Source organism: Punica granatum, chromosome 1 (genome assembly GCF_007655135.1).
Source record: "Punica granatum isolate Tunisia-2019 chromosome 1, ASM765513v2, whole genome shotgun sequence".
Classification (NCBI taxonomy): domain Eukaryota; kingdom Viridiplantae; phylum Streptophyta; class Magnoliopsida; order Myrtales; family Lythraceae; genus Punica; species Punica granatum.
This window is the reverse complement of record NC_045127.1, coordinates 8,249,441-8,272,852: the sequence shown is the minus strand read 5'-3', so window position 1 is coordinate 8,272,852 and position 23,412 is coordinate 8,249,441. Positions and strand designations below refer to the sequence as shown.

General features: G+C 40.5%; 2 protein-coding genes across 4 annotated transcripts; both read left to right on the top strand.

Annotated features, from left to right (window-relative positions):
- Window positions 1-600: 600 nt before the first annotated feature.
- On the top strand, window positions 601-4,960 carry LOC116192140 (polyadenylate-binding protein RBP47-like). The gene is made up of 6 exons (XM_031520596.1): window positions 601-1,081; window positions 1,667-2,147; window positions 3,042-3,100; window positions 3,180-3,310; window positions 3,547-3,643; window positions 4,215-4,960. The coding sequence occupies exons 1-6, from the start codon at window positions 683-685 to the stop codon at window positions 4,377-4,379; spliced, it is 1,332 nt and encodes a 443-aa protein (XP_031376456.1). The 5' UTR covers window positions 601-682; the 3' UTR covers window positions 4,380-4,960.
- Window positions 4,961-11,165: 6,205 nt separating this feature from the next.
- Window positions 11,166-16,840, top strand: LOC116192834 (uroporphyrinogen-III synthase, chloroplastic). 3 transcript variants are annotated; one of them, XM_031521503.1, is made up of 9 exons: window positions 11,166-11,488; window positions 13,231-13,318; window positions 13,807-13,873; window positions 14,279-14,397; window positions 14,870-14,965; window positions 15,052-15,107; window positions 15,690-15,775; window positions 15,958-16,060; window positions 16,402-16,840. In XM_031521503.1, exons 1-9 carry the CDS (start codon window positions 11,246-11,248, stop codon window positions 16,411-16,413), a joined length of 870 nt encoding a protein of 289 aa, XP_031377363.1. In that variant the 5' UTR covers window positions 11,166-11,245; the 3' UTR covers window positions 16,414-16,840. The 3 variants fall into 3 exon arrangements, with proteins under 3 accessions (XP_031377363.1, XP_031377362.1, XP_031377361.1); XM_031521502.1 differs by lacking the exon at window positions 16,402-16,840 and adding an exon at window positions 16,173-16,391; XM_031521501.1 differs by having other exon boundaries at window positions 11,168-11,488; window positions 15,958-16,092.
- Window positions 16,841-23,412: the final 6,572 nt, after the last annotated feature.

Here is a 23,412-nt window from a genome sequence, read left to right as displayed (position 1 = left end):
CCGTCTACAATTTTAAACGTAAATCAAATTATAAAAGTTTGCTAGCGGTTCTTTAAAGAGATCATGTAAACTTTTACGCACCTCGAAAAACAAATGACGAGACAATTTCAGGGCCTAGGAAACGTCATCGTACGACACAAGACACAAACAGAAGCCCCTTTTCATGGTAAAGCTCCGAAACCGAACTGCAAAAAGAATATTTCGGCAAAACCCCGAAAAAGGAAAAAAAGAAAATATATCGACTCAGTACAGGAGAGGGAATCTCCAGTTCGTGCAACCGGTGCACGTAAGCCCACCGTGTCACGAGTGGGTCCCGCTCATGCAGTCACGTTTTGGCTTAGATGCGCCGGGAGTACGGTGAATCTACCAGATGAGATGAGATGGGATCAAGAAGAGAAAAAAAGGGGAAATAAAATTAATATTAAGTAATGATGAAAAATGGCTAAGAAACCTTGGCGGCGGATCCAGCAGTTAGATCCCCCACATGCATATCCCCAGATCGGACGGCCAGGATCGCCCCTCCCCACAGCGATCCAACGGTTCAACCGACAACCGCGTTTAGATGGCCAAATCCAATCTTCTCCTCCTCCTTCCTTCTCCTAAATAAACAAACTAAATCGTCTCTCTTCCTTCTCCTTCCCTCTCATTGATTCGGGGCGGCGGTTCTTTAACGAATCCCATTATGCAGTCCAACGGCGGCAGCGGCTCCTCCGGCTCGGAGCCATCGTCTCAGGAGCAGCGGCAGCAGAGACAGCCTCCACCTCCGCCACCCCAGCAGCAGCAGCCTTGGATGGCAATGCAGTATCCGGCGGCGCCGGCGGCAATGGTCGTGCCCCACCCCCACCACCATCCCCATCACATGGTCCCCGCCCAGCACTATGCGCCCCACCACTACATGGCTTACGCCCAGTACCAGGTGGCGGCGCCCCTGCCTCCCCAACAGCAGCAGCAGCAGAGGCCCCACCACGGCCAGCAGCAGCCCCAGGGTGGCGGCGAAGAGAACAGGTCGATTTGGGTCGGTGACTTGCACCATTGGATGGACGAGAACTACCTCCACACCTGCTTTGCCTCCACCGGCGAGGTCATCTCTGCCTTTCCCTCCATCCCCTGTTCTTGAACTCCGTATGATCTGACCTTACTTATTATGTACTGTATTGTTATCAATTATAAATACATATGTATATGTGTGTGCTGGAACAAGTGCATATTTGCTGTTTCAGTGATGAATGTTGATGTGAGAAAGATAAAACTGGAAACTTGTTTGCTGGACGATGTACTGAGCAATGAATAGGAAAACTGGTAATCGATGAATCAATTGGAAGTATGCAATTTTTCTTGTCGATGGTGAAGAAATCAGTTGTATGCATTCATATTACAACAATACTTGTTGGGTAATTGTTATAGGCCAAAAATGAAGAATCTAATTGAGCAGAACCATAGTCGAAGGTTTGTGCATTTGTGCGAGTTTTTCCGTTTGGTGCAGAATGTAGCTCGGGAATTTAACGGAAACGTGTTATTTTTTGCGAAATGTTGCCATAGAAAGATGAGAGATATTCGGATAATGTCACTTGGAGGAGAGTTTCGAAGAGACCGACCTGCTAAAATTTATTTCGGACGTTGGTTTTTTGACTGGCTTCTCTTTATTGATTTTCATTGCTCAATGCAGATTGCGTCTATCAAGGTAATTCGCAACAAGCAGACTGGTCTGTCCGAGGGCTACGGGTTCGTGGAATTCTTCTCACATGCTACAGCCGAGAAAGTACTGCAGAACTATTCAGGCATTCTGATGCCTAATACTGAACAGCCCTTCCGCCTCAACTGGGCAACCTTCAGCACTGGCGACAAGCGCTCTGATAATGGCTCAGACTTATCTATCTTCGTAGGCGACTTAGCTGCAGATGTTACGGACAGCTTGTTACACGAGACGTTTGCCAGTAAATACCCATCTGTTAAGGCCGCAAAAGTTGTATTTGATGTTAATACAGGTCGTTCGAAAGGGTACGGGTTTGTGAGGTTTGGGGATGACAACGAGAGGACTCAGGCGATGACTGAGATGAATGGTGTGTATTGCTCGAGCAGGCCCATGCGTATTGGAGCCGCAACTCCAAGGAAATCATCTGGCTATCAACAACAGCACTCTTCGCAAGGTATTATCTATTGGTTTTACTGTTAATTTATCTTTTCATAATTTTATGAATTGCTCTCCCTGTGACATAAGTTGTTTACATTTGATATACAGAAAGAGCGATTATTTACCCAGAAATGGGTATATCCAATGAACAGATCCGCTCTTGTTCATTTATGCAAAATGTGAGCTTACATATTTGCAGAAGTATCTAGAAAAATTTCAACCAAGGTCCAACTGAGAAAGTGGATCGTTTTAGATTGATTCAACTGCAACCACAAATTCTTGGGGGTGCCATGCTGATTGTCATGGATGCACAGCGCTCTGTGGTTGTGATTGACTCAGTCTAAAAGAACTTATTTCTGCAAGAACCATTTCAGATGATGGTCTAGGCAAGAGTTGGACAAGGTTGTACGGCAATGTGCTTGCCTTCCTTTTCTTCAATACATACTTCTCTTTTTGTCTGGTAGTTATTGAGTTCAAAATCCAACCAATCATTGTCTACTAAATATACCTGGAGATGTCATACTCACAGTGCCCCTTTTTTTTTTAATTCATTCTTGCATGATAGATCTATGAGCATTTGCTCTGATTAGTTTTTCGTTTAGTTTACTTTTGACTACATGGCTTTAAATTCTGCTACTTGGCAGTGTAATCTTGTTTTAACCGTCTCTGGTTTCTGCTTCGGCTTTGCTAGAAACACTTGTATCCCCCTCTAATCCTGATTGACAGAGTTTCCAACCGAAAATTTTCCCATTAATTACCATTAAATGCTTGCGGATTTTTCGCATTTTATTGGTTGTTCAGCATAATTATTTTTCAGATGCACTATATTTCCATTGAGGAACAGCTTTGATGTGCAAAACATATTGACATAAAATTTCTTCCATCTTTTTTCTTTTTGGGATCTTGATAGGTGGATATTCATCAAATGGTCCTTCAGCTCAATCTGACGGAGATTCTACAAACACTACAGTGAGAATAGCTTCGTTTTCTTTATGGATGTATAGATTTAGAATATTTTCTTTTTCTTCGGCTAATTTTTTATCATTAGATATTTGTTGGAGGCCTTGATCCAAATGTTAGTGACGAGGATCTCAGGCAGCCTTTCTCTCAGTATGGGGAGATAGTCTCGGTCAAGATACCAACTGGGAAGGGATGCGGGTTTGTACAATTCGCCAATAGGTACAATTTAAATGGTCATTTATACACTGGAAAATGATGGAATTACTTGATCATCCCTCGCACTCGCTTAAAGTAGTGGTTGACTGAATGTTGTTGAAATTACATCCATGTTTTTGGTGAATGAAGAAATTATTACATGTTAACAGATGTCTTTGTGATATTCATAGCTTTCATCCTGATCCTTGGGGTTTTCTAGCTTTTGCTCCCCTATCATCTTAAGCAACATGATTGGACAGGAATAATGCTGAGGAGGCATTGCAAAAGTTGAACGGGACAACAATTGGCAAGCAAACAGTGCGCCTCTCCTGGGGTCGTAATCCAGCAAATAAGCAGGTAGTCTCCTCTGTCTCTCTTGTGTTACATGTTATGCTTGCGTTGTTACATAAATTATTTCAGCTTTCCTTAATGCATATTTCCGCACAATGGAAAACGGCATATAACTGCATGAAGGAAAGTCTAATCTATCCCAGTGCAAAAGGGAACGCTTTAGGCACGGTCAATCATGACCTATTGAGTATTGTAGATCCACATGAATCTTTGTGGGATTTGTGAAAATTTGCAGCGGAGATTGATTTCTTCCAAAATAACTTCATAGCACCTAGTTGGTACTGCAAATTTTTCTGTTAGATATTGTATGCAAAGAGGTTCTGTCAAGTCGATAATGGCTAGGCTATCTCATGTGGAGCCTCGTCTAGCCAATCTTTAGTAACATGGTTATGCATAATATTTTACTAGTTTTCATATGCATGTTTCTTGTAGAACGAGTCTTGATTCAGGGCAATTTTTCTTTGTTTGAGCAAAGGAAATTTTATTTCTCTCTTCAATGATTTAACTGAAATAATCTGCTCAAAAAGCATATATGTTTTTCTCTGATCTTAACCGTCATTTCTTTTCGACATTGCAGTTCCGAGCAGATTTTGGTAACCAATGGGGCGGCCCAGTCTACTATGGAGGGCAAACATATGATGGATACGGGTACCCTCTACCTCCACCGTACAACCCAACCATATATGCAGCAGCATATGGAGCTTACCCTGTTTATGGAAGCCACCAGCAGCAAGTGAGCTGATGAGCTTGGGGAGCTACAGGGAAGTGTGTAACCGTACCGCTTGCAAACCTCACCACGATCTGTCATGCTAAGACTGAGCGGCGTATTTATCACTGTAGTAGCACGCACCTAGTAGCCAGCGGCAATAGCAGTAGCAGTATTTCACTGGGTCTGTAGTGGGAATATATAATCCACTCGTAACGGGGGGGTGGAACTGAATTTTGATGATGATGACTAGCAATCAGTTGGTAGTTCGTTCTCTAGGGGAGATTCGTTTGAAATGTTCATTCCCGAATTTCGGGCAAAACTCATAATACTTTCATTCGTTGGAAATGGGTGGTCGAGACTGCTGGGGTGGATTCGGAATAAGACGTGATGAGTTTGTGACGGGGCATGCACTTGAGGAGCTCGAAGAGCTATTCGCTTGCTTTGCATTTGAACTTTTCCCTTTTTGGAGCTTCAATGTTTTTCATCTTTTAAGATTCCTAAGATAGGAATAGAATTTTTCTTCCTCGTAGCATGCAGTAGAAAGAGATGGAACCTTACGATTTGTTGGAAGGATAAATAGGAAATATTATCGATCTAATGACCGTTTTCATTCATATGAGACCCATCACCAAGTATTGATGTGACGGCTCTCAGAATCTCATAAATTGTTCATGCTATGAACATAATATTTTCTTGTTACAAAGTTATGTCGTATAATTCGAATGTTGAGGTTTGTAATAGGAAGAGTCGCAGAGAAAGCCCTTGGTTACTGATCATTTGACTTAAACATCGATGTGGTGATGTCGCAGGGCATGCGAACCCTTTTCTAGCCGGGGTGCAGCGAAAAACAGAAAAAATCCTTATAAAACGAATGGGACTCTTTGTCATATAGTCAAGTTCAATACTTTCTCACACGATCCCAGGTTCGAAACCCCTTGAAATTACTGGAGCTCTGGGATTAGTAAGGCGAAATTTGGACGCTCCATATTAGCAAAAAAAAAAGTTCAATACTTCCTTTTTTCAGTATATGATCTGGTATCCAAGCCCAACAAGTATTGATTAATTTCATTTGAGTCTGATCGACAAATTAAGGGATAAAATTCTTCCAATTAAGGGTTTTTTCCATTTACAAAATCTAAACTCGAAATCTTGTTTAAAGAAAACGGACGTTAAACTGCTTAAACCAATCGTTATTGGTAGTTTAACACCTCTCTTTTTTTTTTCTTTTTTCTTTTTAGTGAGATGCGGAGACGTAGCCCGAAGTTGATCACCTTTTTACTTGGACTGGGTAATATAAATTCTTTATAATTGTTTGTTTGTTGCCAATGTCATTATGAGTGCTCATGACGATTTTCAGAAAAATAATTATGAGCAAAATTCATTTAAAATTAACTAAAAGAATTAGGATTGCTTGCAGATCCAAAAGAATTTTAAAAAATTGATCAATCCATTATGTGCCCCCCAACCCAACTGCACCAGACAGAAACATCCTATAAGCTTAATAAATAATAAAAATATTAATCAGTGACAGTAATCTCCCAAAAAATAATAATAATCAGAAAAGGAAAGTCCCCAACGTGAGAAGGAAAGGGAAGCTTCAATTATGGCTGCATGCAGGTTCCTCAAGTACAGGACCTTCCCTTATATTGTAACCCTGTATACTATGGTATGCCGGGTCCCTCGTCGGACAACCTAATAATATTTATCAGAAATTTTCTCAATCTACTTTAGTCGGATATAATCCATAACTTATATATGCTATAAGAACTCACGACATTTCAGGCACAATCTAAACTTACCTGTTGGTATTCTATGCTGGTTCAGATAGCCTTTCGTTATGTTTAGTTGTCGGGTTTAGGATAAGGATGGGGTTAGGATGAAGTGGGATTTTTTATCCTATAGGATTACAATATCCTAATGAAGTGCTCGGACAATGTTTAGGTTTAGAATTAGGATATTAAAGCAAAATGACCATTACATGATTACATATGTTAGAATAAATTTTTTAATTTAAAAAATTAAAATAAACTCTGAAAATTAAAATTTTAATTAAAAAAAAAGGCCATAAAGTTTCAAAGCACAAAGGGAGGAGTAATGGCGGTGGCAGCCCATGCCGGCCACCACGTCCTCAGCGAAGTCGCTGACAACCTCACCTGGGCGATGGTGTCTGGCATTGGACACCGTCGCCGGGAATTTAAAAAAAAAACACAAAAGAGAAAGAGATCGAGACTGTGGTGGCCCTATGCCGGCCACCGTCACCCAATCGAGATCGCCGATGGCCTCTGTGGTCTTTGGCGACATTGATTGGGGCGATGGTGGCTGGCATCGGGCCACTACATCTGCAATCTATCTATCTGTCTCTCTCTCTTCCTTGTGTTTCTTTTTCTTTTTTTAATTATGGGCGGCAATGGCTCGACTGTCAACCACCACCACCCTAGGCGAGGTCACAGGTGACTCCTGGGTATACCGACAACCTTGTAGGGGCGGTGATGGTCGGAGTTTGGCCACTGTTGCCCCTCCCGATCTTTTGGCTTCAACCCTTAAAAAAGAAAAAAAAAACTATAGTGGTAATTTTGAAAATTTTGATGTTAGGACTGGGGCATTTTCGTCTTTTGACACAAATTTTAATTCCAATCCATCCTTATCCCACCGCCTGCATGGGATTAGTTTATCCTTATTCTAAATCCTATCCCGATCCTATCGACACTAAAGCCTTGTCATGGAACGGCTTGATAGAGCAGTAGCAAATTCAGCTTGGCATCTACTCTTCCCAGATGCTATGGTTCATCACCTTCCCCGTACACACTCCGACCATTATCCTATGCTGCTTCAGCTTAGCCCCACAATGTCGCCTAGTGTGAACTGTCCCTTTCGCTTCGAAACTATGTGGCTAACCCATAATGAATTCAAAGGGCTGGTTCAACACTCGTGGGCACAAGCTGACTTTGTTCACAGCTCTGCCATTACAATCTTTAAAGCAGTTGCTCAGCGTTGGAACAAAGACACATTCAGAAATGTCTTTCGAAGGAAACGGACCTGCTTAGCACGCCTTGCTGGTATTCAACGGTCCCTTGCCCTTCGGCCTAGTAAGTTCTTAGTCCAGTTAGAAAAAGATCTTCGTCAAGAGCACTCCCTGATTCTCACTCAAGAGGTAGCTCTTTGGGCAATCAAATCAAGAACGAACTGGATAACCGAGGGTGACCGAAATACTAGATTCTTCCACATGTCAACCATTGTTCACCGTCGGCGTAATAAGATTTTATCACTCCGTAACTCAGTTGGAGAATGGATATCAGACTATACCTCTCTCTCATTCCTGATCCAGCAACATTTTCAACAATTATTTTGCTCAGAGGAAAACTCTTGCTCACGAGTTACTCCTTCCTTACAGACATGGAGAAGGACATTTAACCCCAATCGAGCAGCTTCACTCCTCCGCCCTGTGTTGCCTGATGAAATCACTGATGCATTGTTCTCTCTCCAGCCGTATAAATCTCCTTGCCCTGATGGCCTTCATGCTTGTTTCTATCAACGCTGCTGGGATATAGTTCGAGCCTCAGATCAACAGGTGGTCCTCCAGTTCTTTGATTCCTCCATAATGCCGGATGGAGTGAATAACACCCTTATTACGCTTATCCCAACAATCAACTCGCCGGAAAACTATAGCTCATTACCGACCCATTAGTCTCTGTAATACTGTCTACAAGATTATCTCTAAAATCTTGGTGAGAAAGTTGCGCCCACATCTCAGTGATCTCATCTCCCCTTACCAATGTAGCTTCATCCCTGGTCGCCGCTCCTCTGATTAACGTCATTCTTCTCCGCGAGGTTATTCATTCCTTCCGTAAGCGTAAAGGAAAACAAGGTAATTTTGCACTTAAGCTTGACCTTGAAAAAGCATTTGATCGCCTTGAATGGAGCTTTATCCGGAAAGTCCTCCATCATTTTGATTTCCCGAGGCCGTTGATCAACTAGCTTATGTCATGTGTCTCCTCTCCCACAACCTCCATCCTCCTTAATGGCAGTAGCCTTGACTCCTTCTCACCTTCTCGTGGAATCAGACAGGGGCATCCTCCATCCCTATATCTCTTCATTCTTTGCATGGAGTACTTGGTGCATCTCATAGAGAATATGATCGAAGCAAGAACCTGGAAAGGTGTTGAGCCCACCCGCAACAGCTTCTCCATGACACACCTACTTTTTGCAGACGATATTCTGTTAATGGGCTCAACCTCTCCCGCCACATTAAATGCAGCTAAGTCTGCTCTTCAATCTTTCTGTCAAGAATCTGGCATGAGGATTAATCTGGAGAAGTCCAAGTTGCACTTCTCTAGAAATACCTCTCCGACCCATCGACAGCAAACCTGTTTGACGTTCAACATTACCGAGACAGAGGATCTTGGGAAATACCTCGAGTTTCCAATAGGCCTCTCTCCGCGTAAAGAACGGGACTTCAACTTTGTCGTTGAAAAGGTTAGAACCAATCTTGCTGGATGGAAAGCTTCCATGCTGTCCATGGCGGGCCGAGTACTACTCATTAACACGACTTGTGCGGCTACCCCCTCCTATTTCATGCAGTGCTCACGTCTTCTTCAGTCCACCCTTTCCAAGCTTGATCGCCTTAACCGGGATTTTCTTTGGGGATCGACGTCAACTAAAAGAAAGATACACCTTGTATCATGGGAAGTTGCGACAATGTCGAAAGCCTCGGGAGGTCTAGGTATCCCCAACATGAACCTCCGTAACAAGGCCCTGCTTGGGAATCTAGTCTCTCGAGCAGCCTCTTCAGGAGAGCCCTGGGCTCGTCTTCTTCGACATCAATTCACTACCAACAAACCAGCTTGCTTGAGCAGCGGCTCTAGTAATTGGAAAGCCCTCCGAACAGGTATGGACGTGTGGGAGATGGGGGCGAAGTGGTTGATCGGTAATGGAGCTTCAGCATTGTTCTGGTCAGATCGCTAGGTGGGAGAGAAACCGCTTAGGAATATCATCCATGGCCCTCTTCCTGCCCATGAGGACAACAGGGTCGTTAGCTCTACCGTGCTGCCCAACCGAGTCTGGGATTTCTCCTATCTCCCTGTTGAACTGCCATCATGCGCCCAGGATTTTATTTAGGGCTTACCAATCGGAATAAAGCATGACAAACCGAACTCAATTATCTGGGGCCTCTCGCATGATGGCTAATACAGCACCAAATCAGCCTATCGTCTACTCTGTAATCAGCATGCCCATCCTGAAGATGATTGGGATTGGTTATGGCAATGTTCAACCCTTCCTCGCATTCAATATTTTCTTTGGATGTGCTATAAGGATAGACTCCCCACAGCTACCCTCATCAATCAACGCGGTCTTCATATACCGCCTCACTGCCCCAAATGCCCCTCACAGCAAGAAACTGTGAACCACATCCTTCGGAGCTGCTCCACAGCTCTTTCTTTCTGGCGCCAACTGGGAATCCCGACCTCTAAACGGAGCACATTAGCTGCGCCAGTCAAGGATTGGATCAAATACAACATTGTCTCGTCTCAAGACTCGCACTTTCATATTCCCCGGGGTGTTATCTTCTCCTTTGCTCTTTGGCATCTATAGAAAAATAGAAACTCCTTCACCTTCTGTTCGAAAGTTCTTCACAATAACCTGGTGGATTATACCATACAAGTTGCTGCAGAATACTTTGCTGCAAAACAAAAGCCTCCTGCGCTGCCTTCATCCATTATACAAGTCTGCTGGGAGCCCCCTCCAGATGGTTTCCACAAGCTGAACATTGACGGTTGCTCGAAGGGCAACCCGGGTTCAGCTAGTGCAGGGGGACTTATATGAGACTCATTGGGCAGATGGGTTAAAGGTTTTCAAATGAAGCTTGGGTGTACCCCCAGCCCGATAGCTGAGCTAAAAGCTCTTAGACAAGGGCTAATCATGGCTAAAGAATGTGGAGTCACCAAGTTGATTGTTGAACTAGATGCTAAATTAGTTCTATCCTGGGTATGGGAGAACTCCACAAATATGGCACTGATGAATTTGATTGATGACTGCAGGTATCTATGTCAACACTTTGATACCGTTATTCCCCAACATGCTTACAGGGAAGCCAATAAATGTGCCGACCATCTCGCCAACATTGGAGCAGAGCTTTCAAACCGCCTCTCCATTTTATCTTACCTTCCTCCTTCTATTATGACTGTTTTATTTGAAGACAATATGGGGCTTCCTTTCCCCAGATGTGTACGCAATGAGCGCTTTGACGATTAAACTTAAATGAATCTTCATATTTCACCAAAAAAAAATTTGTTCCAATGAGATAGCGGAGAGACTGACATACTTTATTAGTATATAGTTTGGTGTCCAGAAATCGGCTCCTAACTAATCTAATCCGAATCTGAATGGGCCATTAAAAGATATACATCGTGAATATTTTTTCTATTAATAAAATTCAAATACAATATCTTATTTAAGAAGAACGAGTACCAGACGACATGAATTAATCCAATCCGAGTCCAATCTGGCCACTAGACGATACGCTATAGGTTTTTTTACATTCATAAAATTCAAATTCGACATTTTGTTTAAAGAAAACGAGCGTCAAACGACTTGAATTAATTTATATTTTTTGATTACTCCCATTTATTTAATCATGATATTGTTGGGTCATTGTATATTCATTTAATCATGATACTTTTTGAACGAAGAGTAGTGGGCAACTAGAGGTGCATAGATTCTTAAATTGGAATTAATTAATTAATTAACTAATCAATCGCGACTAATTTAAAATAGGAAAAGGGCGCTGGTTGTGGCTTGGGCGGTGGGATATTACTAGTCTGGTCACTTAATAAGAAAATAGCTGCCCCTCTTTTCAGTTTCCAGGCCTCTCTGTTGCTCTCGCAGAACCCAACACGTCTCCCATGGCCTCAGCATTATTCCCATCATCATCATCATCAACCCCTCTCTCTTTCTCTCTCCTCCCCCGTCCCTCTTCCCTGCTGCCATCTCCGCCGTCTTCGCCACTTCACTGCCACCTCACTCCTCCCCCTCGTCCTCGCTCCCCGCCACTCAGTTCCTCCCCAGCCCCTCCGACCTCCGTTTCGCAGCCGAAGGTCGTCGTCACCCGAGAACGCGGCAAGAACGGGAAGCTCATCAGCGCCCTGGTACTCTCCTCTCTCTATCTGTCTCCCCTACGCATCGTTGCTGTTCCTTTTGCTTATCCCGGTCGTGCCGCGTTATCTTTCGAATTCGGAGCTCTTCCGGCGAGTTTAAGTTCGTGTGAGTTCGTCGTCTCCGTACATCCTCGCCCGCGGTCTCTGCTTACTCGATGCAGGAGTCGATCCTTGCTTGCGTTCGATGAGGCTTCGAAAGTAAATAGCGATTTTCTGAATGTCTCTCTGCTTAGACAGATGGAATCTAATCTACTGGCGACTTTGAAGATCGTGGAATTTCTTGTTGGCTGGAAAATAAAGTAAATGGACGTATTGGAACTGTTGGATTAGTTAATCTTTTTCAAAGGCTATTCATCGAGTTCTAATTGGATGTGATGCTAATTCCTATTTCAAAGATAGGGAGTAGCCTTTTCCTTCCAATTTATCTTAATTCCAATCACTTATTTTCTTGGAAACGACTATACTTTACTGTAAAATAATGAAGATAATCTGTCTGTTACTTGAATTTTGAACGTAAGGGCGCTGTACGAAGATAGTTATTCCGGTTCTGCCGCGTTATGTTTCAATTTCGGAGCTGCTCCGTCAAGTTCTAGTTCGTCTCCATCGGATTAGCACATCCCGGGGCCGCGGTCTCTGCTCACCTGATGTAGGATCAGTCCTTCCTTGCGTTCGATGAAGCTTCAAACAATTATTGATCTTAGAAAATAAATAATGATTTTCTGAATGTCTTGCTGTTTAGCAGATGGGATCTAATCTATCAGCGACTATGAAGGTCGTGGAATTTCCTATTGGCTAGACAGTAAAATAAATGGACATATTGGAACTGGTGAATTAGTTTATCTTCTTCAAAGGCTATTCGTGGAGTTCTAATTGGATGAGATCCTAATTCATATTTAAGTGATAGGGAGTAGCCTTTTTCCTTCCAATTTATCTTATTTACAGGTGATTCTTGCAGATTCCGGTCACTTAATTGCGAGACGCGTACTATTTTCTCGGAAATGACTGTGCTTTACTCTACAACAACAAATATTGTTAGTCTGTTACTTGAATTTTGAAAGTGGGGGCCCTGAACGCTCATTACGATGATTGATTTTACGAAGCTCACTGTTTCCCTGTTTAGAGAGAGATTTTTCCAGTGCCTTCTGCTGCAAATTAGAAGCACACTAGACTATATAATACTAAACAATTCTTTGTTTCATCCACTTGCATGGGAGGAAAAAGAAAATAATTTTTTTACTTTATGATATCTAGTTCTTGATGAATGGATAGTACATAAGGAAAAAGTACAACGTTTACGTGATTGGGCAATTAAATCTTGGGCTCCAAACAAATGGGAAAGTTTTTACTCGTTCAACTACAAATGGGCAAGTTTTTAAAGAAAAGTGCAACTAAGTGATCATAGCGTCAATTTTAAACTCTGAGAAATTTGTTCCTCTTTTTCTCTCCCCTGTTCACGCACAAGACCCCGCATTGATATTGTGTCGTCTCAATATTGATCCAGCTAAAGAGAGAATATACTGTTTATGAAGATGTGCTTTAATGCCATTCAGTTATGTCAGGGAAACCATATTTCATTACTTTTCGTCTTCCTATAGTTCCTTTTTTTCTTTTTATTTTTCTTTTTATTTTTTTAGCTCGGCGTAGCCTTCTTATCATTGATGGTGTAAGTGGTAGAACCTTTGATGGAAGGTTGATTAGCTGATGGAAGTTATCTCATTTCAATTGGATTGCAGGCAAAACATGGAATTGACTGTTTGGAGCTTCCCCTAATTCAGCATGCAGAAGGACCTGATTTGGGTCGCCTTCCTTCTATCTTGACAGGTATATTATAAACATTCTTGTTGACACTTTATAGTTGCAATGAAGTTGCCTTGGGTCTGGTAAGGCACATAAGTTTCCAAGGTCATTCTGATTGTTCAGTACAGTAGCAATGCCTTGATCATCGAGGATGACTAGAGTATCCAGGTTATAATGTGAACAACAAACAACATTTTGTATTGCAGCTCATGAATACTAAAAATTGGCAAGCGGAAAGCGGTCAATTCGACTTTTTATTTTTTATTTTTTAAAAAAGATAGAGAGGTGCATGCTATAGCTTGCCTCTCCTATTATACTAAACAAGACATTTAGTGTCTAAAAGTAATAATTTTTTCTATATTGTTTAGTAAAAACTGGTTGAAGTTTTGCTACTTGTGCACTTTCACTACCATGAATCGCTTGCATTTGTTGTCATTAGATGTTCATAGCGTCGTCTATGCAGATCTTTCAAATGATCTTGCAAATTTTTGTTCTTTTCTTGTCACACTCAGATTGTGCATTTGACTGGATCGTGATTACTTCCCCAGAAGCTGGTTCTGTCTTTCTAGAGGCATGGAAGTAAGTTCCTGACATTGCGAACTGCTGCCTAACTGACATATAAAATGATATCTACTGTTTAATACAAATTCTGGCCTTAGGTTGTCACCTGTCAATCATCCCTGATGTGACAATAGATAACTTTTTAGTTGTAGATCTAATATTTCCAGAATACTGATTTCCGCGAATGACTTAAGTGTTAAAGACTGATTTCTGTAATTTCCATTTGATTTCTTCAATATGCATTTTCCCAACAGGCCAGAGATAATGGGAATGATCTTGAAAATCGTCATAGGGTTTTTATGACAGAACTTTACTGCTCTGTCATTCACGAGACAGTGTCTAGAGTGGATATTTGGCAAAAAAATTTATATGGATTAAATCATATTGGTTCTTGTCATGTAAGACCTAATCTAATGGTTATAGGGCTGCTGGGACTCCAAATGTGAAAATAGGTGTTGTGGGAACTGGTACAGCTAGCATTTTTGAGGAAGCAGTGAAGTCATCGCAGGGAAAACTCAGTGTTACTTTTGCCCCTTCAAAAGGTATTCTTGGATCACCGTTATCTATGCCAATGGAAATACCACATGCTTCAAGCTTTGTTTTCCTCCTAAAAGAAGAGGCTTCATTGATAATCATAATGTTATCTTGGGAAAGACGGAGATTATCATGCCTTACAAGTATAGGGCACACTAGATCCTATTGTTCGCTTTTGTCCCAAAACTCCATCTCATATTAACTGCCTCGTTCTATTATGGATATTATGGTTGGTACAGATACAAAATTCCTTCATTGCCAACTTCTAGTACCTACACCCACCCCCCCACCCCACCCCCCCCCCCCCCCCCCCCCCCCCCCCCCCCGAATGGCCCTTATGTGGTAGTTTAATACATATTAAACTTCACATTCTAAAATGTAAGCTCCATCAGTTGTGAACCATCAATCGGATGGTTGGCTTTTATCTGTGTGAATAATATCTACCTTACTCCTGTAATATTGTGAATTCTTCATTTCCAGCAACTGGTAAAGTCTTAGCTTCAGAGCTTCCAAAGACAGCGAACGGAAAATGCACTGTCCTGTACCCTGCTTCTGCAAAAGCTAGCAATGAGATCGGTACAATCATGTCTGCTTTATATGCTTTTCTGTTGTTATATGTATTACTGGATATATTACATGTAACCAATGTATACCTTTTCCAGAGGAAGGCCTCTCGGGTCGAGGATTTCATGTCACAAGATTGAACACATACACAACGGTAAGGTACAGAATTTATTGTTTTGCCATAATTGATTGGCCATTTTGTATGCTTTGAGGACTAGGATTACATCTGGCCCGACTTTTTCCTGAAGTGAGCTCTTGTCAATTTTGCAATTTGAAATGGCTTTTATTATGCTCTCAAGTTCTCTGCAGTCAGCTTTTTATAAGTTGTGGCTGTGATTGTAGTTTCCATGAGTTGAAGAGAGTACTCAATCTCCTGCAACTTGTCTTCTGAGCCTTTACTCTAAGCTATTTGCAGATTTTTCTTCATGGACTTTGTTGTTGTTTTAATCATCTGCATAATCCTATTTCTTGTTATCATTAATGAAATAATGATAGAGAGGCAACTAGGCTGCACGTTTATGGAACAGATTAATCAGGTATTAGTGGTGCAAGTCTGTCAATGTTCTCATATATCTTCATTTCCCGGAAATATATCACGCAAGGCTAAATTCAGACGCCTTTTTTTTTTTTCTTTTGGGCAGCCTGAGATCCTCCGTGTCTGTCTGTATACTGTACTGATAGACTGAGCCAAAGAAAATCATGCTAGTCAGCTGCTAACTTTCGTACTTGCTTCTAGATACCTGTTCACCACGTGGACCAGGAGGTTTTAGAAGAGGCAATATCTGTGCCAGTTCTAGCAGTTGCATCACCTTCAGCAGTAAAGTGAGTCCTTACTTCATTCACAGTGTGAGCTTAGAAAATCACTTTGTTGATTGGTGTGCTTATTTTTCTCTGTTAAAGATGACCTGAGGAGATTTTTCTAAAATTGACAACTTTTTGTCTCATGATTCCATAGTTACTCCTTGCTTGTTTTCTTTCTTCTGAGTATGCCGCTAATGCTGCAGGGCATGGATCAGTATTATTTCACAACCAGACCACTGGACCAATTCAGTTGCTTGTATTGGTGAGACGACTGCTTTGGCTGCTAAAAGACTAGGCCTGCAAAAGGTGTACTACCCAAAACGCCCTGGCCTGGAAGGGTATTTTGTCGATGCTTTTCACTTTTTATCCTTATGTTCTCTTTCTTTTGAATAGCTATTGCTTTCTGTCATTTACTCAGGATATCATGCAAGTTTGGATTTTGCTCAATCGGTATTATTCTACTTAATTATTAGTTGGCTCGCTTTGAATCTAAAATTTCGATTTACCATCCTATTTTCACTCATTTCATAAGGGGAGCCTACAGTGGTAGGTCATCCTCATTCCTCAATGTTTCGTCACAGCTGCTTAATCTCGTTGTTCTGCCCGGGTTGATGTCTCCTCTTATCTCTTTGTTCCCTTTGGATTAGGTGGGTAGGTAGCATTCTTGAAGCCTTGAGAGAGAGCAATCAAGTATAGCAAGTGCCATTGCGGAAAAGGCCGTTTACCCAAGACCGCACGGTTCAGAAGCTCGTAGTTTACTGAAGTTTGGGCAGGACAGTGGCCTGAAGATTGTGCAAGGCAGCAACAACCACAAAACTGGGAGCAGGATTGGAGCGTCGCATGTTGCGGAACCATTCCTGAAGGGAAGTGGCTTGAGGAGATTGAGCAACCATTGTTGAATGTAGTAATTTTAATTTTTCACTGTACAATTCTTTCCGCTGTAATTAACCGATGTCACATTATGTATCATTGTCTAAACGAGTAGATTTAGAAGGTTCATCCATTAGTCAACTTCAAGAATCTCTTCTGAGTCACATTATTTACTGGAAGATTTGTGCGCTTTCCCACCATTGCGGTGATCACTTATTCAATGTGCAGCATCTAGCCATCTCTGACCGGTTCGACATGGCAATGTAGCAACGTCTTTGATTAGAATAAATTGTTTTGTTGCATTTGTAGGCAAGTTGCAGGGATAGCTCAGTTGGGAGAACGTCAAACTGAAGATCTGAAGGTCGCGTGCTTGATCCCGCGCTCACTGGACTTTTTGGACCGGGTCTAAACGGGCCTTCTCGCCGTACATGAATAGTTCAGGTTGGGCCTTCTCATCTTACATGAAACTATTGATCCCGAGATCGAGTAGAGTCATAGCGCTTCCATCTTTCGATCCTTAGCAAACAAATTTTTCTCCAGTTTCCCTTCTTTTTTTTCTTAATAATTTTTTTGGTGGGTACGGGAGGAGACAACACGCCAACTTTTATCCATACATGCACACATAGATATTGTGCTCTTGAAATAAAAAGGATTTCTTTCCCTTGCAGATTGTTATCTTTAAAGAACAAAACAAAAGGAAAAGCCAATATTCAATGACCATTGCTCATTATGAATAGCAACTACCAATCAGTTAAATATGTTTGTAGCTGAAATTTTTTTGATATCATTGCGGATTCAATTTATCAATTACAATTGTGTACATTTTTTTCTGATTGGATGCTATTCAGTCACTTATCTAAATAATACTCATCGAATATTTTGCTCCGTCCAGCAAGATACAAACAATCATAACCATCTTATTGACCACAACGCTCGACATTCTGACAAAAACGCAATAAATAGATGAATGACTGATCAGATAAATTCCATGCAATGCAATTGCAGGTGCATTTCCCACGCTGTTTTTGGGGGCATCGGTTTCTCATAGGGCCCACGCCACCCGACCAGCAATGGGGTTGGAAGGGAACAAACTTGTGGCCCGCCACTGGTTACCTATCCAGCGGCTCAATCATTTCAATTAATACCCAAACAAACGACCAAACAAAATAAAACAAATAAATAAATTTGCATACATAATTTTTTTTTCTAAAAAAAGGTTATGAAGATCAATCACTTTAGCATAGAGGATAAATTGATGATTATGCGAAGCTAATTAACTAGCAAAAATATAATTAATAACCAAAAAAGGGTTGGCTAATATAGCTAGTTGAATATGGAGTGATTGCCTTGAAAGAAGAAATAATACTCAAGTTCGAATCCCCGCGATACGATGTCAGGTGAGGACTCCCATTAGATCATCTATAGCATATCTGAACAAACTTATCTGTCCGAAACCCACAAGAAAAAAAAAAGTGATTTGGAATTTCTTCTTCTGAAAAAGTAAGGTCTTGAATCGAGTTTTCTAAGTGGAGAATATCTATGATTAGAAGAATTTTATCTCTTACTGTGATCAATCCACCTTGAAATTAGATAGGGAACCATTGGGTTTCCAAATATTACATGGTATATGCTGAATAAATTAAAAGAGTTCATCTAATAGTTGGAATATATATTACAAAAAAGAAGAGAATTTATTATGAAATTTCAAATAACCTCTCATGAAAGATTCTTTTGCACCGTGAAATGATCGTTTTTATGGTGTATTCACATATCAAGGTAACGCACAAAGCAAATCTCAATGCATAAGCCCTAAAGCTCATTTCATAGACTAATATGACACAACATGTAACCTATCAAAAAAATGACACGAGATGTAACTATCAATGCAACCTATTGCTTGTATTTAAGTGCTTTCTTTTTTTTCTTTTGGCGAGTGTATTTAAATGCCTTTAGGTTTGGCTTATTACTAACTAATTAATTATGCTTCTAATTTGAGTATCTTGAAGATAATTTTTTTGTTTGTCCAGGTAGTTATCAATCAACTACATGTATCTAAAGAGATTTTGAAACATTTACCTAATTAATTATATATCCAACCAATGTCTTATTGTCGTTAATTAAGATAAGGCATTCGGAAACAAAGCCAGCTCGCGATTAAACTTTGGATAGGCCGAGGAAGCCAAGGGAACAATTATTGAAGGACCCCTCAGTACAAAAAATTTGTCCTTTCGGTACAAAAAATGATAATATTCTTTTTTATAAAATGGTGTTGGACCGATTTCTCTCCTAAATGGATAATGGTGAGTGCGGGTGTTGAAAGTAATCCCACATGAAAAAGTTGAGAGGAAATCCATAGATTTATAAGAGATAATGGTCTAGCAACCCATTGGCTTAAGTTTTTGGATTGCGGATGGGCCCGAGTCCAAAGTAGACCTGTGGATTTTACCTAACAAGTGGTATCAAAGCCCAAGGTAACGATCCTAGGGAAGTACACACGCTATACGTGGAAACCCACACCGCACCAAGGTCCGAGTGTGCAACTCGTGGCTAGTGAAGGGCCTAACAATTGATATCCGAGTCCGGAAGTGGAAGCCCGGCTCGAAGTCCTCCATATAGTCGAGAAGGGGGGAATTGTTGGGGCAATTTCTCTCCTAAATGGAGAATGGTGAGTGCGGGTGTTGGAAGTAATCCCCATGGAAAAGTTGAGAGGAAATCCATATGTTTATAAGACATAATGGTCTAGCAACCCATTGGCTTAAGTTTTTGGGTTGCGGATGGGCTCGAGTCCAAAGTAGATCTGTGGATTTTTCCTAATAAATGGCGATGTATCTTTAATTTATTAGTTAAATCTAATTATATGCTCATTCCAGTATCGGTTTGACACTAATCACGAAATGCTTCTATACACCTAGTCTCTGAATCTTGTATTACATGAAATCCATTCAAATGAAGTGCAATTTGTCAACTGAGGCAGTTCTCGAATTAATAATAATATAGTTTATTTGTTTTCTAGTTGGCTGTGGTTTGAAAATTCTGCACACGAGAGTCGGTGGAATTAGGGTTTTTTGTTTTTTTCGAGATTCGGGTTTTTCAGTGGAGACAGCTGTTTGTAAAAAGGATCAACTCAACTGCCCAACTGCTTCTCCTCTTCTTCTTCTTTGGCTGCAAAATGTTTACATCATGCCATATCATCACAAGCCCAACAGATAAGACCTCAAAAATACTCCCATAAATGTGCATATTATATATATTGTGGGCGGCTTCCATATGCAATCATCATTGCTCCCCCCACTGTTCATACTACAATTACTTGCCCAAAGTTAAGCCGTGTTCGTACACAGTCGATCAGAGATCAAGGATATACAATGTGCACGGAGTCATAACAAGCGATTGCTATGAATAAGATATAGTCATTTTGATAATCCGAGATTGTATACTGCATTTGATTTGATCCAAGTGGAAACTTTCTTCGTACCATTAGTATCGCTCCGAAGTTTTGCATTACAAGCGAGGATATTAAACTTATTACTTAAGGTCATCATTCGATCTATGTGTTGATCTTGTTGGCATGCCTTTTGTGACAAAAGATGATCAGCTCTTGCCAAATGCCAATTGAGGAGGATTTCTATCTAGCAAGGAGTGTTTAGCAGCAGCTTGTTTCATAAATGTAGAGTACATAGCACGTATCATTCAAGTTTTATGTCATGCTGCTGATGCATGGTACGGTGTTCCATCCTCTTTGGGACGGATGTAGTATACTAAACTATTCTGTTCGGTATCAACGTAGAATCTGTGATTCAGGAATTTAGCACATGGGCAAGATTCAAGAATTGGATTCATGAGCGTCTCTCAATTTCTACCAACACGATTCACATTTCATACGTAAAATGAATGTATATTAAGTGGTAGTGCATATACACGTCCTACTAAGAATCATTGTAAGAAATGATCGTCTAAAATTGATATATATATATATATTTCAGAAAAATATAAATTAAAATATTTTTCGTCTTCCATTCCATGTCAATGAAGAATTTGGAATTGGATTGAACTGCTTTTGTTTATTGAATCGAGTACAACGCACTATAATTTCAAATTGCTAAAACTTTGATGATTGCCAATTAACTAGCATCCACTATTTAGTCCTAAAATGTCACAGGGTATCTCTGCCTTATAGCTTTCCAGAAAGGAATTTTAGGATTTCACCAAAAACCATGTTTTCCTAAAGCGGGTTTTGATCGAACGAAATATCTTTTATTTCTGACAGAATTTTTTTGCGAAATTTCGTCTTTAATCTGATTTCATAATGGGACCTTTTTTTATTTTATTTTATCCTCTACTTTTCCTCTGTCCCTGTTAAATCAAGAAGCTTTATTTGTAAATAACCAAAAAAAATAAATAAAATTTCTATAATGATGAAAATGCAATAATTGGAGAGGGGAGGAGCGTGAGGATCACGGACGGAGAGGGGAGAGTGGGGGGGGGGGACCAATAGGGGGGGGGGTCTCTTTTCGGATCGGCGGAATCCATTCGAGAGTAAGAAAGTCAAAGGGATTCAACTCTTCGGGTCACGTGAGATTCCTCCAGGCTGTTTGTGGGGCCCTCCCGACGTATAATATGTTTTTCTAAGTCCCATCATCCTTCGTCCCTCCCCCTTAATTAAACCTGTCCATCCCCCTTCTTTTTTTTCTTTTTTTTCTCACTATATTTTTCCAGATGTCTCGATATATTGCACGGGTATTCCACGCTATTGATTGCGAAATCTGAACTACGTGATATAAATATGTTGATTTTTTTCTTACTTGATCCGGGCGATTCGATATGAACTCCGAAACGAACTAATTATCCACTGTAAAATTCTAATATACAAGTTTTTAGATATAATTAGTTAATATGACGAATGGATTCTATAAACCATAATGCTAGCTATGAAGCTTCACGATATTGCTAGTTATGAAGCTTCGGAACGCATATGTTTTAGTTATACCTTTACAATTTTAACTATGCCTCGATGGTGAGGATATATAGAAGCTTTTGGACCCATATCTCTCATGCCACAAGGAACCTAATCGTATGTGAGCAATTGCATGGCATAAGATGATAATCTCCAATGCCAATCAGCTACAATACAAACGAAATAAACAAATAGGTTTCGGAATACCTTGTTGTCATGTCTATGCAAGTCGGCCTCAAATGACCACCTAGTATATAGAGCTAGCTAGCTAGAAGAAAATATTTACTCACACCCGCCAAGTAATGTATGAGGAGGGTGGTGAATCGTGTCGTCGCTTGCCATGGATATATCTAGCAAATGTCTCATGTAGAAATTCACGTGCTAAATGATCCCAGTGCACTTCAAGTGAAAAAAAAGGGGACAAAATAATAAGAGTTATTTCAATATTTGAGTAATCAATTTTCATGCATATATCAATATATTGAACGCGTCACATGACGATCGGATACAGCTCTCCTTCACATCCACGATAGCTCCGCGTTGCAATTATTACATGTATCTTAACAACCTACTCACCCTTCCCGATCTCACACTCCATCATGTTAACATACCGCATATAGCCAAATAGGAAGATTGGGAAAAGGCATTGATCAAGCAAAAAAGGAGAGAACGAGGGGGTTTGCTTGCCCTATCCGGAGACGGTTGATGGGGAGCCGTTGATTCCCCGAGTGAAACTGAGGGTCAAGATTTGGACTTCACAGCTGTAAGCCGAAGGAGGGAAATAAAAGCAAGTCAAAAAGGCCAACCCCCGGGCCCCACAATTTCTTTTTTTTTTTTTGCCGTTTCGAAACGTTTCTATTTTGTTTGTGTCAAACAGCTCGGAGTCCCCTGTCATGTTTTAAACGCTCCATTATTTTTAATCATCATTACTCAATAAATAAATATGATTAAGTTTAACCCCAATGTGATCGCCATTGAGAACGAGAATGATTCCCATTTTTATGTCCCGTAGGGCATGCGAGAGCCGTAAGCGCAACTCAAATTAATTTTCGCTTTGAGATTAATTTATCAGGATAACGCGATATTTTTAAAGATTTATATTCATGTAATAGCGGAATTTGTCAATTCATTTTTTCATTTATCCGACTAATTATTATTACTGGTGGTCGGGATTGGTTGCATTTTGAAATGACTATCTTACCCCTCCCAGTGGCAAGAAGCTCTACATCGCTACATGCATATATATGAATATGATAGCTTTTGCTACTTGGTAGTATAAAGTCCACTTTCCTACTAACTTCCTTCTTCGCCCTTTCCTTCTTCCCCCCTTTCTTTTAATAATTATTTTGGTAAATATATATATTTGTTCCCTCTCGATTTGCGACAATGGTTAGATACTTGTGTCTTTTTTTCTTTTTTCTTTTTTGGGGTTGCATGTACTTATGTCTGTTGGCAAATGAGAATGTGGGTTATTTATCTTCGTTAGATCTACTTCTCACGATGAGTTATATATCGCAAAGAAAAATACTATTTCTTCCGACTTTTTCATCCTCGAACTATCTAACCTCGTATAAATTAAAACTTAACTACATATTCATCCACTTAATTATGATTGTATCGGCTCATAGTACGTAGGAATTAAATTATTAGTGCAACGAACGCGACTATCACAAATAGAGGTTTTTTTCCCCCAATCTAGACTCTCTCTTTTTTTCCTGGATACTAGGCTTCTTTTTTAAACTGTCTACACGATAAACTTTCGCATAAATTATTTTTTAAGATAGACTTCTTAATAAAACTAAAAATGGACTTATATTATTATCCTAATCATTCT